Here is a 17927-nt window from a genome sequence, read left to right as displayed (position 1 = left end):
CTAACATCCTATCCCCTTTTGATTGTGTTTGTAGGAGGGGAAAGAGGGTTACACAATTCAAAGTGTTGGTGCTGACCTTTCAAGCCCTAAACGGCCACAGTCCTGTATACCTGAAGGAGCATCTCCACCTCCATCGTTCTACCTGGACACTGAGGTCCAGCGCTGAGGGCCTTCTAGTGGTTCCCTCATTGTGAGAAGTGACATTACAGGGAAACAGGCAGAAGGCCTTCTTGGTGGTGGCACCCACCCTGTGGAACGCCCTCCCACCAGATGTCAAAGAGAAAAATAACTACCAAAGTTTTAGAAGACATCTGAAGTCAGCCCTGTTTAGGGAAGCCTTTAATGTTTAATAGATTATTGCATTTTAGTGTTTTGTTGGAAGCCGCCCAGAGTGGCTGGGGAAACCCAGCCAGATGGGTGGGGTATAATAATAATAATAATAATAATAATAATAATAATAATTATTGTTATTATTATTATTAGTTTCTAGGGGTTTGTTATGACCTTGTTTGTATTATGTACAGTGGAACCTTGGTTTTCAGAAGTCTCGGAAGTCGGACGTTTCGGTTTCCAAACGCCGAAAACCCGGAAGTCACTGCTTCGGTTTTCAAACATTTTGGAAGTCGAATGGTCTTCTGGAATGGATTACGTTTGAAAACCAAGGTTCCACTGTATTTTGTGTTTTTATCTTGTATTCTTATGCTGTGAACTGCTCTGAGATCTACGGATGAAGGGCAATATATTACCACTACTACTACTACTGGGGACATGGGGGCGCTGTGGGTTAAACCACAGAGCCTAGGACTTGCCGATCAGAAGGTCGACGGTTCGAATCCCCGGGGTGAGCTCCCGTTGCTCGGTCCCTGCTCCTGCCAACCTAGCAGTTCGAAAGCACATCAGTGCAAGTAGATAAATAGGTACAACTCCAGCGGGAAGGTAAACGGCGTTTCCGTGCGCTGCTCTGGTTCACCAGAAGCGGCTTAGTCATGCTGGCCACATGACCTGGAAGCTGTACGCCAGCTCCCTTGGCCAATAAAGCGAGATGCTCCTGCCCACCTGCTCCTGCCCACCTAGCAGTTCGAAAGCACATCAGTGCAAGTAGATAAATAGGTACTGCTCCGGCGGGAAGGTAAACGGCATTTCCATGCGCTGCTCTGGCTCGCCAGAAGCGGCTTAGTCATGCTGGCCACATGACCTGGAAGCTGTACGCCGGCTCCCTCGGCCAGTAAAGCGAGATGAGCGCCGCAACCCCAGAGTCGGCCACAACTGGACCTAATGGTCAGGGGTCCCTTTACCTTTACTACTACTAATGATAATAACCCGTTTCTTCCTCCTTTCCAGGTCCACAGAGGGATGGACGACCACTTGGATGACTTAGACCCCTACCTGCTTCTGGACCTGGTGTGGTCCCTCTGCGTTCTGCAGCAAGCGAAGGCTTCTCATCTGCAAAAAGTTTTGGAGCCAGAGTTTCGCACTCGCTTCTTAGGTATGAGGGGACGAGTGACCTGGGTGGGGAGGAGGTGGGTAAACCATCCAAGGCTCAGGAAAACTGCTTCCTAGCAGTGAGCACTCTGACCCTACCCTGGCCACGGACCCCTTTCAGATGCCTCTTCCTTTCACCTTTCAGGACCGACCTGGAGTTGGGAATCTGACTGCTAGGTGGCGCTGCTCCCCAAGGCTTTTGGCACAGAGCTCATATATTATCTAAGGCTCCATCTGTGCCCTACATTTAAAGCAGCGTCACGCCGCTTTTGAGCAGCCATGGCTTCCTCACTCCGCAAAGAATTCTGGGAACTGTAGTTCATGTAGGGTCCTGAGAGCTGTTGGGACACATCTGAGGATAGGATAGGAGGGGGCTGCCTATGGAGCCCTGTATAGCCCTTCTCCAGCTCAGGCCCCACTGAAATGACTGAGGTATGCACAGCGCTCATGCTCTAAAGGGACCCCTGACCATTAGGTCCAGTCGTGGCCGACTCTGGGGTTGCGGTGCTCATCTCGCTTTATTGGCCGAGGGAGCCGGCGTACAGCTTCCGGGTCATGTGGCCAGCATGACTAAGCCGCATCTGGCGAACCAGAGCAGCGCACGGAAGCGCCGTTTACCTTCCCGCCGGAGTGGTACCTATTTATCTACTTGACTTTGATGTGCTTTCGAACTGCTAGGTTGGCAGGAGCAGGGACCGAGCAATGGGAGCTCACCCCATTGCGGGGATTTGAACCGCCTACCTTCTGATCGGCAAGTCCTAGGCTCTGTAGTTTAACCCACAGCACCACCCGCGTCCCTGCTCATGCTCTAGGTTGGCACAAAAAAAGAACCTGCTGTGTTGGGCCCCATCCTTATTAATTCATTTTGCCTTTTTTATCATCATCATCATCATATTATTATTAGCATCAGTATCCTGCCCTAGGGACGTGGCTGGCGCTGTGGGTTAAACCACAGAGCCTAGGACTTACCGATCAGAAAGTCAGTCGCTCGAATCCCCGCGATGGGGTGAGCTCCCGTTGCTCGGTCCCTGCTCCTGCCAACCTAGCAGTTCGAAAGCACATCAAAGTGCAAGTCCCACAACCTGGGAGTGGGGCTGGCTGGCATTTATCTGCCCTGAGGCATAGGGCGGCCCCAATCCTCAGGTGACTTGCCTCTCCCGGCCTGGAGGCAAGCACTCCTCCTGAGAGAACTTAGTTCCCTCCGGCTCTCTGCCCTGAGCCTCTGCAGCTCAGGAGAGGCTGGAGGGTTACTGAACCCAGAGGCAACCTCACCTTCCCCTGACAGGGCTGGGAGAGGAGCACCTGCAGGCAATGGGCCCTCCATCCCCTCCGGAGCCAGAGCAGACTCAGCTGGTGTCTGCACCTGAGGACCCAGCACAGGTGAGGACCCTTCAGGCTCATGCACCAGCCCCGGCTCAGCCGGTCCTGGAGGCGGGGACTCCTGTGCAGGCTGGGATTCCTCAGGTTCAGCCTCCAAGTCCGAATCCCAGGCCATCACAATAGGGCTTTAAAGGTTAAAACCAGCACCTTAAACCTGATCCTGTACTCCACCGGGAGCCAGTGCAGCCGCTATAGCACCGGGTGAATGTGATCCCGTGACGAGGACCCCGTAAGGAAGTCTCACCGCAACATTCTGCACCATTCTGCACTGTTTTCTTTCTCTCTCTCTCTTCCTTTCCCTTCCTCCACCTGAGGCAGACGACCCCTCGGCCAGAGGGCACAACTACCGGCTCAAAGTGATCCACGTCAACACCGCCGCCTGCCTGGAGTGCGCAGACTACGCAGGGCCCCTCCTGCCGCCGGAAGCCCTGGGGAGCAAGGGGCTCCAGGGGGCCAGGAAACTCACCCCCCTTCAGAGCAGCCTCAGGGAGGTGCTGCAGGTGGTTGCAGGAGACCCAGCGAAAGTGCACTTTGAGGTGGACACCGACTGCGGCTGGCTGCTTGGTGAGCCCCACTCTTCGTGCTGTTGTAGGGGGCAGCGTGGGGCACTGGAGGGCAGGCCGTTTGCGGAGGAAAATATCTGTGGGGGCCTCCTCTTTGCATGGCAACATCTTGCCCCACCTACAGAAGGGTCCCCTTAGCCGTTGGGTGACAGGGAGGGGGCACATTCTTGTCCCAGGGGGGAAAGATCTGTACCTCGGGTTACAGACGCTTCAGGTTACAGACTCCGCTAACCCAGAAATAGTACCTCGGGTTAAGAACTTTGCTTCAGGATGAGAACAGAAATCGCGTGGCAGCAGGAGGCCCTGTTAGCTAAAGTGGTACCTCAGGTTAAGAACAGTTTCAGGTTAAGAACGGACCTCCGGAACGAATTAAGTTCTTAACCCGAGGTACCACTGTATCTCACACCACCCCACAGCCAAGTTGGGGGGTGGCACTTGGGTCCATAGGTTATGAATACTATAGTAGTGTTTTATAAGGGCACAGGTGGCGCTGTGGTCTAAACCGCAGAGCCTCTTGGGTAGGGGTCAGCAAACTTTTTCAGCAGGGGGCCGGTCCACCGTCCCTCAGACCTTGTTACTTGAAACCATTGGTTTGAGTCCTACCCTGTAGAGCAGGAGAAAATAAGCTTGTTGCTTCTTCCATGTGATAAAATGCTTCAAGCTTCGAGGGAAATATTTCAGATCCTTTTCTAAGGGACATTTAGCTTTCCCCATATTTATTTACCTTCTTAATTTACTGATCTGTCCCATAGCCGAAGAACTCTAGGAAGCCAGTGGGGTGTAGTGGTTAGACAGTTCTCAGCCTGTGGCTCCCCAGATGTTGTTGAACTACAACTCCCATCATCCCTGAGCTCTGGCCTTGCTAGCTAGGGGTGATGGGAGTTGTAGTTCAACAACACCTGGGGACCCACAGCTTGAGAAAGGCTGGGTTAGAGTGTCAGACTAGGAGCTGGGAGATCAGGCTAGCTTCACAGACGTTGCCTTGCAGTGAGTTGTTCGGGGTGACTCCCAGAACAAAACAACCCAATTAATCAGCAGGGGGGAATCTACACCAGGTGTCCCCAGTGGCCATTTTTGCTAAGCCATGCCCACCTAACCAATATATGAGACGCAGGGCAGGTAATGGGTTTGAAAGCCCTACCGATCGGCTGGTCCATGGGATCTGCAGAGCCCCTGCCCACAGGAGAATTGCCAGCTCAGAAGTGACATTTCTTTTCCATCTGCAGATGCCGAGATGGTGCTTAACGCAGACAACCAGCCCTTGCCTGTAGCAGACTTCACAGCTGCTGCCGAGGCCCAGTCCGAGGGAACTAAACATCTCCCGCCCGGGGCCAGAAGGTGAGTCTTCAGGGATGTTGGTTAGGGCAGCGTTTCTCAAACCTGAGCCCTGGCAGGACCAGTGCTCAGGGATGATGGGAGTGTAGTCCTGGAGAAATAATAATAATAATAATAATAATAATAATAATAATAATAATAATAATTTATTATTTATGCCCTGCCATCTGGCTGGGTTTTCCCAGCCACTCTGGGCGGCTTCCAACACAATATTAAAATACAGTAATGCATCAAACATTAAAAGCTTCCCTAAACAGGGCTGCCTTCAGATGTCGTCTAAAAGTCTGGTAGTAGTTGTTCTCTTTGAAATCTGGTGGGAGGGCGTTCCACAGGGTGGGCGCCACTACCAAAAAGGCCCTCTGCCTGGTTCCTTGTAACCTCACTTCTCGCAGTGAGGGAACTACCAGAAGGCCCTCGGCGCTCGACCTAAGTGTCCAGGCAGAATGATGTGGATGAAGACGCTCCTATACTGGACTGAGGCCATTTAGGGCTTTCAAGATCAGCACCAACACTTTGAATTGTGCTCGGAAACGTACTGGGAGCCAGTGTAGGTCTTTCAAAACCGCTGTTATGTGGTCTCGACGGCCGCTCCCAGTCACCAGTCCAGCTGCCTCATTCTGGATTAGTTGTAGTTTCCGAGTCACCTTCAAAGGTAGCCCCACGTAGAGCGCATTGCAGTAGTCCAAGTGGGAGATAACCAGAGCATGCACCACTCTGGCGAGACAGTTTGCAGGCAGATAGAGTCTCCGCCTAAATACCAGATGGAGCTGGTAAACAGCTGCCCTGGACACAGAATTGACCTTGCAGGTTTAGGGTGATTGCATCAAGTCATCTTTCCTGGTTCAGGGCAAGACTCTGCTCTTGGTGCTGAAAAGCAGGCCCTTCCGGGGAAGACGCAAGATTTTGGGAATTCTGGCAGGGTGCTTGTCCACGGCGCACCAGAGCTGTAGGCTCTGGCTTAGAGGGGGCACCAAAATTTCGGCCACAAAGACAGAGACAACCTGATGCCCTGCAGGTGTTGCCCGGCTGCAGCTCTGCTCTTCCTTGGCCGTTGGTCACACTGGCTGATGCTGGGAGTTGGGAGTCCAGCAATATCTAGAGGACCCCACACTGCGTACCCTTGGTCTAGAAAAAGGCACACCAAGAACTCAGGCCAATGTGAGTTTCAATAGTGGGAGTGGTCCCTATTCTCAAATCAATAGTCAATTGTAACAAAAACTAATCCATTCAAAAGAGATTACAAACTCAAACTCATAATGATATATATAACAAAATAATTCGTTACAGAATTGGAGATAAGAGTTTATGAGTAGAGTATCTACTCGGCCCTGTATACCTGAAGGAGCGTCTCCACCCCCATCGTTCAGCCCAGACACTGAGGTCCAGCTCTGAGGGCCTTCTGGCGGTTCCCTCGCTGCGAGAAGTGAGGTTACAGGGAACCAGGCAAAGGGCCTTCTCGGTGGTGGCGCCTGCCCTGTGGAACACCCTCCCTTCAGATGTGAAGGAAATAAGTAGCTATCCTATCTTTAGAAGACATCCGAAGGCAGCCCTGTTCAGGGAAGCTTTTAATATTTAACGCTGTTTTGTTTTTAATACTGGATTGGGAGCCGCCCCGAGTGGCTGGGGAAACTCAGCCAGATGGGCGGGGTATAAATAATAAATTATTATTATTGTTATTATTATTTGGCACGGAACCCGCCGGCCGCACACTGATTTAAATTTCTGCAAGCCGTGTGTTGAACCCCCTGGCCTAATCCTTGTGAGTTTTCTCCACCCATCCTTAGAAAGGGCATGTTGTTAGACATTGACTAAAGCCTGCCTAAGGGGCATTTATGGGCAATGGCCTCCCTGGCAGCCAGGCAGGTGCTCTCAAGAGGCAAAAGATGTTCTTGGGAGTCCATGATGGTGCTGAGTTCTGTTTTCTCTCTCCCCGTCCCACCCCAAACTCTCTTGCAGGCTTGCCTTTCTCGGATGGGAGTTTCCAAACTTCAGCAACCGGAGCAAAGACCTGCTGGGGCGCTTCGCAATGGCCCGACGCCACGTCCAAGCCTCCGGTTTCCTGGTTGTTGATGTGAGTTGCTGGGCTGTGGGTGGGTGAATTCCGCGATTCCTCCATGTTCTCTTTTTTTTAATGTTTAAATATTTTTATTTTTTACCAACAACCAAAACACAAACAGTGAAACCCCCCCCAGGCAGCTGATACATTGGGTATACGTAATCAATAATAACATATTCAAATCAACCATATGTACAATTTTATATACGTTAACACTCCTCCACCCACAAGGTTTATGTAACTTTTAACATTTTAATTGCCCCAAATTGTTCAGACCTACCCAAATAATGCAATATCTTCTCAAACCAATCCTCCTCTTTCTCACTGACCTTAAACCCTTCCATTCTGTGTATCTTCACAGTTAGATATTCTAAAATTATAATATTGTTCAGTTTTTCCCTCCATTGGTTCACCCCTAGCTCTTCTGCCTTTTTCCAATTACTCGCTATAACCTGTCTGGCTGCAGTTACCATCAATTTTGCCCATTTACATTCCTCTTTTGTTTTCAACTCGGTACTACTCAGGGAAATAAGAACCATTAATTTAGTTATTTCCACGTTCCTTCCCACAATTCCCGATATTTCTATGCCAATCTGTTTCCAAAATTCATTAACTGACGGACAATCCCACCACATATGACTGTACGTTCCCATCATTCCACATTTCCTCCAACAATTCATAGACTCATAGAATCATTGTAGAGTTGGAAGGGCCGTCTGATCCAACCCCCTGCATCTGAATCACAGCTAAAAAAAAATTCTAATAGATGGCCACACAACCTCTATTTAAAAACCTCCAGCGAAGGAGAGTCCATCACGTTCTGAGGTCGTCCGTTCTACTGTCAGTGTTTGAATCTATTGGTTTGGGTCCTCCCTTCTGGAGCAGCAGGAAACAAGTTTGTTCCCTCTTCCACGGGACAGCCCTTGAGATATTTGAAAATGGCCTTCGCCTCACCTCTCATTCTTCTCATCTCCAAGCTAAACATGCCCAGCTCCTTCAACCGTTCCTCGTAAGGCTTGGTTTCCAGACCCTTGTTTACTGTCCTTCATCTTGATTGTCCTCACACTGCCCACCTTCCAGCTTGTCAATATTCTTCTTAAATTGTGGTGCCCAGAACTGGACACATTATTCTAGATGTGGTCTGACTAAAGCAGAATAGAGCGGTACTATTACTTCTCTTGATCTGGACAGTATACAGTGGTACCTTGGGTTACAGACGCTTCAGGTTACAGACTCCGCTAACCCAGAAATAGTACCTCAGGTTAAGAACTCTGCTTCAGGATGAGAACAGAAATCGTGCAGTGGCGGCGCGGCGGCAGCAGGAGGCCCCATTAGCTAAAGTGGTACCTCAGGTTAAGAACAGTTTCAGGTTAAGAACGGACCTCCGGAACGAAGAGGTACCACTGTACTTCTGTTGATGCAGCCTAGAATAGCATTAGCTTTTTATGCTGTTGCATCACACCATTGACTCATGTTCAGCTTGTGGTCCAAGAACAACAACAACAGCAAATAATTTACAACAACAACAACAACAAATTTGTACCCTACCTATCTGACAGGGTAGCTTCCAGTATATATAAAACCATAATAAAACTTTAAACCTTAAAAAGCTTCCCGATACAGGGTTGCCTTCAGGTGTCTTAAAGTTAGATAGTTGTTTATTTCCTTGACGTCTGATGGGAGGGCGTTCCACAGGGCGGGCGCCACCACCGAGAAGACCCTCTGCCTCTGTCTACGCGGGGTGTGCCCTTGAAGCTGTCCCAGAAACTCCAGCGGGTGCAGAATGCTGCAGCGAGGCTCCTCACAGGGTCTCTGCCATGGGACCATATTCACCCAGTGCTTTTCCAGCTGCACTGGCTCCCGGTGGAGTACAGGGTCAGGTTCAAGGTGCTGGTCTTGACCTTTAAAGCCCTTCACGGCCTAGGACCCTCGTACCTACGGGACCGCCTCTCCTGGTATGCCCCACGGAAGACCCTAGGGTCCATGAATAATAATAGCTTAAAGGTCCCGGGCCCTAAGGAAGCCCAACCATCCTCCATCAGGGCCAGGGCCTTTTCAGTGATGGCTCCGACCTGGTGGAATGCTCTGTCCCACAAGACCAGGGCCCTGCAGGATCTGATTTCTTTCCGCAGGGCCTGTAAGACAGAGTTGTTCCACCTGGCCTTTGGCTTAGAATCAATTTGATTCCCTCTCTTTCTTTTTTCCTTTCTCCTCCTGCGAAGAGGCTGCATTTAAATGTTGTCTTTTAATCTTGTTTTTTAAGTTGTATTTTAATCAACTTGTTTTTATTATTGGTTGTTAGCCACCCTGAGCCCGGTCTTGGCTGGGGAGGGCAGGGTATAAAAAAAAATTATTATTATTATTATTATTATTATTATTATTATTATTATTATTGGGCAGGTGCCAAGTCTCTGTTCATATGGGACCCTTCTATAGGAGCCCCCCAGAACCGGTGAGGGCAAGGCCGAGCTTCTAGCAAGACAGTAAAACGAAAAGGGCATATGCAAATGCCCTTGATTTGCGTCACGGTGGGCAGGATTATTGTAGGTGGGGGGGGGGCAGCCTGCCTTTGCCCGGTTTAGGATGGAGATACGACTGGAGCACTCCCACCCCGTTCTGCGCCCCTCCCCTTTTCTCCCCCCCATCAGGGAACGGCGGAAAGCCCTGCGTCCGCTCGCCCCAGTTCCCCAGGAGTGGCTTGGAGCAGGGGGAGCGCCGCCATTCCTCCTGGCTCTTGACCTCTCTCTCTCTCTCTTCCTCTCTGGCGTCAGGCTGCCCGCTGGAGGGCTCCGGGGGTGGGGGGGAAGAGAGGGGGGGCAGAGGCCGCACTCAAACAGCGATCATACATTATTTAGCTCCTAGGAAGCAATTATAGCTCTGCAGTCCTCGGCACCCCCTGCGCTGCTCTCCGACAGCTTGGAGGAGAGGGCAAAGGGGGTGTGGGGGGGTGGAGAGATGTCGGATGCAGACACAGTTGACGCCTCCCCCCCCCCGTTGGGGGCCAGGAGGGGAGGGGGAGCCCAGGCCAGGCACCCTCCAACAGGCCCTGCTTGCGCTGTATAGCCTTGACTGCGCTCGTGCTGAACTGCCTTCCCTGTGGTTCTGTGTGTAAGAGAGTGAGTCTGCTTTTTGCAGATCAGCCTCTGCCAACCTGGTGCCCCCAGCAGCGCACCACAGCTGTGCTGGCTGATCCTGTTGGGAGTTGCAGTCCAGAACAACTCAAGGGTACCCGGTTGGCAAAGGCGGTTGTGGATAAATTGACTCCAGTCTTGCAAAGAAGACTGCTTTACCCCTTCTCCTACTTTGGGTGTAATTTTGGACACCTCCCTTTCCATGGAGGTGGAGATTGCAGCTATAACAAAGGCGGCATTTTTCCATCTCCGCCAAGCTAAGCAGTTGGCTCCTTACCTCTCTCGCCCTGACCTAGCCACTGTGATCCACGCGACGGTCACCTCCAGACTGCATTATTGTAACTCGCTCTTCGTGGGGCTGCCCTTGAGACTGACCCAGAAACTCCAGCGGGTGCAGAATGCCGCAGCGAGACTCCTTATGGGGTCCTCGCTGCGGGATCACATTCACCCGGTGCTATACCAGCTGCACTGGCTCCCAGTAGAGTACAGGATCAGGTTCAAGGTGCTGGTTTTAACCTTTAAAGCCCTATATGGCCCAGGACCCTCGTACGTACGGGATCGCCTCTCCTGGTATGTTCCACGGAGGACCTTACGATCTTCAAATAAAAACATATTGGAGATCCCGGGCGGCAGGGAGGTTAGGCTGGCCTCAGCCAGAGCCAGGGCTTTTTTGGCTGTGGCCCCGATCTGGTGGAACGCTCTATCACAAGAGACTAGGGCCCTGTGGGACTTGACATCTTTCCACAAGACAGAGCTGTTCCACCAGGCCTTTGGCCAAGGCACAGCCTGACCCCCTCCTTTGGTAATTCTCACAGAACTCTAGCCCAATGTTTGCCATGAATTTGATTTTGAATTGATTTTAGAATGAATGGATTTTAGAATGCTGTGTTACTTTTATTGTTGTTAGCCGCTCTGAGCCCGGCTTTGGCTGGGGAGGGCAGGATATAAATAAAATTTTATTATTATTATTACTGTTATTTGAAGGATGGCAGATGCTGTGTGTGAGACAGAGCAGATCAGAGCATTTCCGAGTCTTCTTCTTATGTTATGGATTCAAACTGTAGAATCATAGAGTTGGAAGGGATTATGAGGGTCATTTAGCCCAGCCCCCTGCAATGCAGGAATCTTTTGCCCACAGCCCTGAGATTGAAAGTCTCATGCCCTACCGAGCTATCGCAGCCGTCCATACAGGGTTACTATCTCTCCCTAACCTACCTCACAGGGTTGTTGCGAAGATAGAGGCAAGGTGGCTGATTGTCCACTTACGCAACCCTGAGCTATGTGCTCATTGCTGTCCTTTTCCCCCAAGCAGCTGAAGGCTGCATACATGGTCTTTCTCCTTCCTCATTTAATCTCCACGACAACCCTGGGGAGCGGGGAAACCCGTGTACACCGCCTTGAGCCCCTTGGAGGAAAACGATGGGATATAAACGCGGTCAATAAAAATGTATCGTGTGAGGCTGCTGATCATACGGCCCTGGACTGGGAGAGCATGAGACTTTAATGGCTGGGTTGGGGGTTCGAGACCCACGTTGGGCAAAACATTCCTGCATGGCAGGGGGTTGGACTGGATGACCCTTGCGGTCCCTTCCAAGTCTGTGATTCTACGATTAGAGCCATATCACGATATAATACGATACGATAATCTTTATTGTCATTGTCCCATACAGAACAACGAACACACAGGACAGAACACACAGGACTAGGACTTGCATGCTCTTTCAGCTCAATCCCCAAATTTGTGCTTTGAATGTGTAAGTTCAGGGGTCACCACTTGTTGTTGTTGTTGTTTAGTTGTTTAGTCGTGTCCGACTCTTTGTGACCCCCTGGACCAGAGCACGCCAGGCACTCCTGTCTTCCACGGCCTCCCGCAGTTTGGTCAAACTCATGCTGGTAGCTTCGAGAACACTGTCCAACCATCTCGTCCTCTGTCGTCCCCTTCTCCTTGTGCCCTCCATCATTCCCAACATCAGGGTCTTTTCCAGGGAGTCTTCTCTTCTCACGAGGTGGCCAAAGTCTTGGAGCCTCAGCTTCAGGATCTGTCCTTACAGTGAGCACTCAGGGCTGATTTCCTTCAGAATGGAGAGGTTTGATCTTCTTGCAGTTCATGGGACTCTCAAGAGTCTCCTCCAGCACCAGAATTCAAAAGCACTGATTCTTTGGTGATCAGCCTTCTTTATGGTCCAGCTCTCACTTCCATACATCACTACTGGGAAAACCAGAGCTTTGACTATATGGACAAGGTGATGTCTCTGCTTCTTAAGATGCTGTCTAGGTTTGTCATTGCTTTTCTCCCAAGAAGCAGGCATCTTTTAATTTCATGACTGCTGTCACCATCTGCAGTGATCATGGAGCCCAAGAAAGTAAAATCTCTCACTTCCTCCATTTCTTCCCCTTCTATTTGCCAGGAGGTGATGGGACCAGTGGCCATGATCTTCGTTCTTTTGATGTTGCGCTTCAGACCATATTTTGTGCTCTCCTCTTTCACCCTCATTAAAAGGTTCTTTAATTCCTCCTCGCTTTCTGCCATCAAGGTTGTGTCATCTGCATATTTGAGGTCACCACAGGCTTATCTAAAAAAGCAAAAAGCACATGCACTTTGCTCTGATTCCCAAAACTGCTGAAAACAGCAGCCCGTCCCTGTCTCTGCATTCTGCTAATAAACACAGTTTTTTTGCGTGAGGCCGCTTAACCCTCTGGCCATCGTTGTTTCAGCCCTTAATCTGTTTACTCCGACTCGACTCCGTTTTCCCACGGCCCACCGATCCTCTGGCTTTCATTCCTCCAGGTGCCGGCCAGCCGCTTGTTTGTACAAAGTTGGGTGGAAAGTTGAGGCATTCAGAGTCACCAGGGTGGAAGGGGACAGAGATTATCGCTGGCTGGCTGTCTGGGTAGACCGTGGCACTGTTCCCTGCCAACCCCACTAGCTCAGAGGCACTCTGGATAATCCCCAGGTGCTTAGATGCCAAGGTGGCTGCGAGATGCTCACAGAGAAGGGCTTCTGATCAGGAAAACACTCTGTGTCACGCGCAGACACAACCCAGTCTGGAAGCCAAGCCAGTCGAGGGAGTTGCATATATGAACTCTTCCCCAAAGGCTGGGGTTTAACGACTTCCATCTATCAATATCTAAAGAAACATCTTTAATTCTAGTGCAATTATGTGATACTAACTGGGTTATAAGGGACGCGGGTGGCGCTGTGGGTTAAACCACAGAGCCTAGGACTTGCCGATCAGAAGGTCAGCAGTTCAAATCCCCGCGACGGGGTAAGCTCCCGTTGCTCAGTCCCTGCTCCTGCCAACCTAGCAGTTCGAAAGCACATCAAAGTGCAAGTAGATAAATAGGTTCGCCAGAAGCAGCTTAGTCATGCTGGCCACATGACCCGGAAGCTGTATGCCGGTCCCTTTACCTTTACTAAGTAATTGACAGGGACTGGCACTGTGGGTTCGAATCCCCGCGACGGGGTGAGCTCCCGTTGCTCGGTCCCTGCTCCTGCCAACCTAGCAGCACGAAGTGCAAGTAGATAAATAGGTACCACTCCGGCGGGAAGGTAAACAGGGTTTCCGTGCGCTGCTCTGGTTCGCCAGAAGCGGCTTAGTCATGCTGGCCACATGACCCGGAAGCTGTACGCCGGCTCCCTCGGCCAGTAAAGCGAGATGAGCGCCGCAACCCCAGAGTCAGTCACGACTGGACCTAATGGTCAGGGGTCCCTTTACCTTTACCTTTTAACTGGGTTATGTCGCTTGCTGTTGAAATGCCTGAATACTGAACAGATTCTGAACAACTACAGAGCTGACGTTTCTTAAATGAATATGATAATCTTTGGCTGATCTTCTCTGTCCAGGAATAGATGCAATGCCCGGCAGGGCTTTTCTAGCTGAGGCCTGGCCTAGTTTCCGAGCACAGTTTAAAGTGTCGGTGCTGACCTTTAAAGCCCTAAACGGCCTCGGTCCAGTATATCTGAAGAAGCATCTCCACCCCCATTGTTCAGCCGGACACTGAGATCCAGAGCTGAGGGCCTTCTGGCGGTTCCCTCACTGCAAGAAGCCCAGTTAAAGGGAACCAGGCAGAGGGCCTTCTCGGTGGTGGCACCCGCCCTGTGGAACGCCCTCCCACCAGATGTCAAAGAGAAGAACAACCACCAGACTTTTAGAAGACATCTGAAGGCAGCCCTGTTTAGGGAAGCTTTTAATGTTTAACAGACCACTGTATTTTAATACTTTGTTGGAAGCCGCCCAGAGTGGCTGGGGAAACCCAGCCAGGTGGGTGGGGTATAAATAATAAATTATTATTATTATAATTATTATAATTATTATCTCCTCTCCTCTTTCTCTCTTCCCCTCCACCTGTTGCAGGTTCCCTATTACGAATGGCTTGACCTGAAGTCGGAGTGGCAGAAGACGGCCTACCTTAAAGACAAGATGGGCAAGGCGGTGGCTGAAGAAATGGCAAAATAGGGAGAGCAAGAGACACGCTCACAAGGGCAGTTGCTGGATTAACTGCTGGGAGGGAGGGATTCTGCCTGTCCTCATCAACAGCCACCTTGGCGATGCTCTGAAGGGAAGTGGCCGGGATCTCTGGACGCATGGAGGGGGCCTCTTCATCCATGTATATAGATGTGCATTTGAATAAACGGTCTATTGTACAGTCCAGGTCACACTTTTGGCTGCCTGTTCCGCTCCTGGCCTGGCTGATGAAAGAAAGAGAGTTGCTTCGGAATCCGTGTGTTGAAAGAAGCCTTTTGGTCTCCCAGGCGGCAGGCAGCGTTAGAAACTCACATACCGAATTTTTTGCTCTATAAGACGCACCAGACCACAAGACGCACCTAGTTTTTGGAGGAGGAAAACAAGAAAAAAAATATTCTGAATCCCAGAAGCCAGAACAGCAAGAGGGATCGCTGCGCAGCGAAAGCAGTGATCCCTCTTGCTGTTTTGGCTTCTGGGATAGCTGCGCAGCCTGCATTCGCTCCATAAGACGCACACACATTTCCCCTTACTTTTTAGGAGGGGAAAAGTGAGTCTTATAGAGCAAAAAATATGGTATACGGTGGTACCTCGGGTTACATACGCTTCAGGTTACATACGCTTCAGGTTACAGACTCCGCTAACCCAGAAATATTACCTCGGGTTAAGAACTTTGCTTCAGGATGAGAACAGAAATCGTGCTCCGGCGGCACGGCGGCAGCAGGAAGCCCCGTTAGCTAAAGTGGTGCTTCAGGTTAAGAACAGTTTCAGGTTAAGAACAGACCTCCGGAACGAATTAAGTACTTAACCCGAGATACCACTGTATATATCAGCTAGGGGCCGAATGGCTCCCTTAAACCAGGACTACAGTCGCCAAAATGGAATGCCTAGTTGCCATTTATGGGCCAGGCTGCTCAAAAGTCATATTTTTCAATACAATGGTACCTCAGGTTACATACGCTTCAGGTTACATACGCTTCAGGTTACAGACTCCGCTATCCCAGAAGTAGTGCTTCAGGTTAAGAACTTTGCTTCAGGATGAGAACAGAAATCGGGTGGCGGCAGCAGGAGGCCCCATTAGCTAAAGTGGTGCTTCAGGTTAAGAACAGTTTCAGGTTAAGAACGGACCTCCAGAATGAATTAAGTACTTAACCCAAGGTAACACTGTACGGCCTTTTGGTTCCTGAAATTCATTCTGATTGTGCAGATGAACTATAAAGGATGGGATTCTATAGGAGATATAGAATAGCCAATCACGGCAGTTCTGGGTAGCTCAGACTCAACACAGCATCATATATGCTGGTGAAATCCCATATGCAGTAATAATAATAATAATAATAATAATAATAATAATAATAATAATAATAAAATAATAAATTTTATTTATATCCCGCCCTCCCCAGCCGAAGCCGGGCTCAGGGCGGCTAACAACAATAAAACAATACAAAAGTACAACACAAACAACACTCTAAAATCATTCATTATAAAATTAATTAAATTCAAGCCACTGGCCACCATTGGGCCAGAGCTCCGCGAAGATTGCCGAGGGAGGGAGTCAGGCTGTGCCCTGGCCAAAGGCCTGGCGGAACAGCTCTGTCTTGCAGGCCCTGCGGAAATATGTCAAGTCCTGCAGGGCCCTAGTCTCTTGTGACAGAGTGTTCCACCAGGTCGGAGCCACAGCCGAAAAAGCCCTGGCTCTAGTTGAGGCCAGCCTAACTTCTCTGTGGCCTGGGACCTTCAAGATGTTTTTATTTGAAGACCGTAAGTTTCTCTGTGGGGCATACCAGGAGAGGCGGTCCCGTAGGTACGAGGGTCCTAGGCCGTATAAGGCTTTAAAGGTTAAAACCAGCACCTTAAACCTGATCCTGTACTCCACCGGGAGCCAGTGCAGTTGATATAGCACCGGATGAATGTAGGATGTCCAAGATGGATTGGGTCCAGTTGCAGGCTGACCAGCCTCCAGGCGAATCCACGCTTAAGAAGGCCGTAGCTCAGTGGTTCAGCATCGGCTTTCCATGCAGAAGGTCCCTGTTTCAGTCCCTAGTTTTTGCAGGTGGTGCCAAAATTGTCGTCCTGCTACCAGTCAGTGCAGACAACACTAAGGCAGATGGCCCCAGTGGTCTGTTCTGAACTGCTGGACCAAATAATAATAATAATAATAATAATAATAATAATAATAATAATAATAATATATTATTTATACCCCGCCCATCTGGTTGAGTTTCCCCAGCCACTCTGGGCGGCTCCCAGTCGAGTGTTAAAAACAATACAGCATCAAATATTAAAAGCTTCCCTAAAGAGGGCTGCCTTCAGATGTCTTCTAAAAGTTTGGTGGTAGTTGTTCTCTTTGACATCTGGTGGGAGGGTGTTCCACAGGGCAGGCGTCACTACCGAGAAGGCCCTCTGCCTGGTTCACTGTAAACTCACTTCTCGCAATCAGGGAACTGCCAGAAGGCCCTCGGAGCTGGATCTCAGTGTCCGGGCAGAACGATGGGGGTGGAGACGCTCCTTCAGGTATACAGGACCAAGGCTGTTTAGAGCTTTAAATGTCAGCAACAACACTTTGAATTGTGCTTGGAAATGTACTGGGAGCCAATGTAGGTCTTTCAAGACCGGCGTTATGTGGTCCTGGCGGCCGCTCCCAGTCACCAGTCTAGGCGCATTCTGGATTAATTGTAGTTTCCAGGTCACCTTCAAAGGTAGCCCCACATAGAACGCATTGCAGTAGTCCAAGCGGGAGATAACTAGAGCATGCACCACTCTGGCGAGGCAGTCCACGTGCAGAGAGGGTCTCATCCTGTGTACCAGATGGAGCTGGTAGACAGCTGCCCTGGACACAGAATTGACCTGCGCCTCCATGGACAGCTGTGAGTCCAAAATGACTCCCAGGCTGTGCACCTGGTCCTTCAGGGGCACAGTTACCCCATTCAGGACCAGGGAATCCCCCACACCCGTCCGCCCCCTGTCCCGCAAAAACAGTACTTCTGTCTTGTCAGGATTCAACCTCAATCTGTTAGCCGCCACCCATCCTCCAACCGCAAAGTAGCTCTCCCAGGAGCGGCTGGGTGCAAGGATACCAAAGGAGGATGTCAAAACATCAGAATGGCCCATTCGAATGCTTTATTAAAGAAAGGTGTAGACTTGGAGCAAAGCAGCCTGCCAGGTCTCCCAGCCTTTGCAGACCTGGGACGGACACCGCAGCAAGGAGATGGCTTGTCCGCACCCAAGCCAACGTGCCTACATTATACACAAAACAGCAAACCTCATTTCACCTGCCCGGATGAAGGCGTCGGTGGAAAATACTCAGACCTTACAGATAGCTCCTCTTTCTGGGCTGAGAGCCCAGTCCCTTGAGCCCACAGATAAGGAGAGCATCAAAGCAAATTAGCTTATATCAGAGCAAGTGAATCTAAACATAGATGAGCTCATTGCTACAACAACTAGCAATTAATGGTGGGGTTCTCTCGACTGCCCAGATGGCGTTTGCAGAGCTTCTGGAGCAGTTTGCCTTTGGTTG

General features: G+C 50.3%; 2 protein-coding genes across 3 annotated transcripts in view; both read left to right on the top strand.

The window, feature by feature from the left end:
* TBRG4 (transforming growth factor beta regulator 4) overlaps positions 1-14594 on the top strand; it is a 29970-nt gene extending 15376 nt beyond the window's left edge. For both annotated transcript variants that reach the window (XM_053409394.1, XM_053409396.1), the window contains 5 exons: positions 1342-1486; positions 3181-3426; positions 4652-4763; positions 6717-6831; positions 14303-14594. In XM_053409394.1, the coding sequence (XP_053265369.1) occupies positions 1342-1486; positions 3181-3426; positions 4652-4763; positions 6717-6831; positions 14303-14404 (720 nt within the window). In that variant the 3' untranslated portion in view covers positions 14405-14594. The remainder of the gene's footprint in view (positions 1-1341; positions 1487-3180; positions 3427-4651; positions 4764-6716; positions 6832-14302) is intronic.
* LOC128423854 (tRNA (cytosine(38)-C(5))-methyltransferase-like) overlaps positions 1-15726 on the top strand; it is a 73220-nt gene extending 57494 nt beyond the window's left edge. Inside the window, exon 3 of the transcript XR_008332881.1 lies at positions 15022-15726. The gene's annotated coding sequence lies outside the window, so the exon portion shown is untranslated. The remainder of the gene's footprint in view (positions 1-15021) is intronic.
* The last annotated feature ends 2201 nt before the right edge of the window (positions 15727-17927 follow it).

This window comes from Podarcis raffonei, chromosome 12 (assembly GCF_027172205.1).
Source record: "Podarcis raffonei isolate rPodRaf1 chromosome 12, rPodRaf1.pri, whole genome shotgun sequence".
Taxonomy (NCBI): Eukaryota; Metazoa; Chordata; class Lepidosauria; order Squamata; family Lacertidae; genus Podarcis; species Podarcis raffonei.
This window is presented reverse-complemented; position numbering and strand designations above follow the sequence as displayed.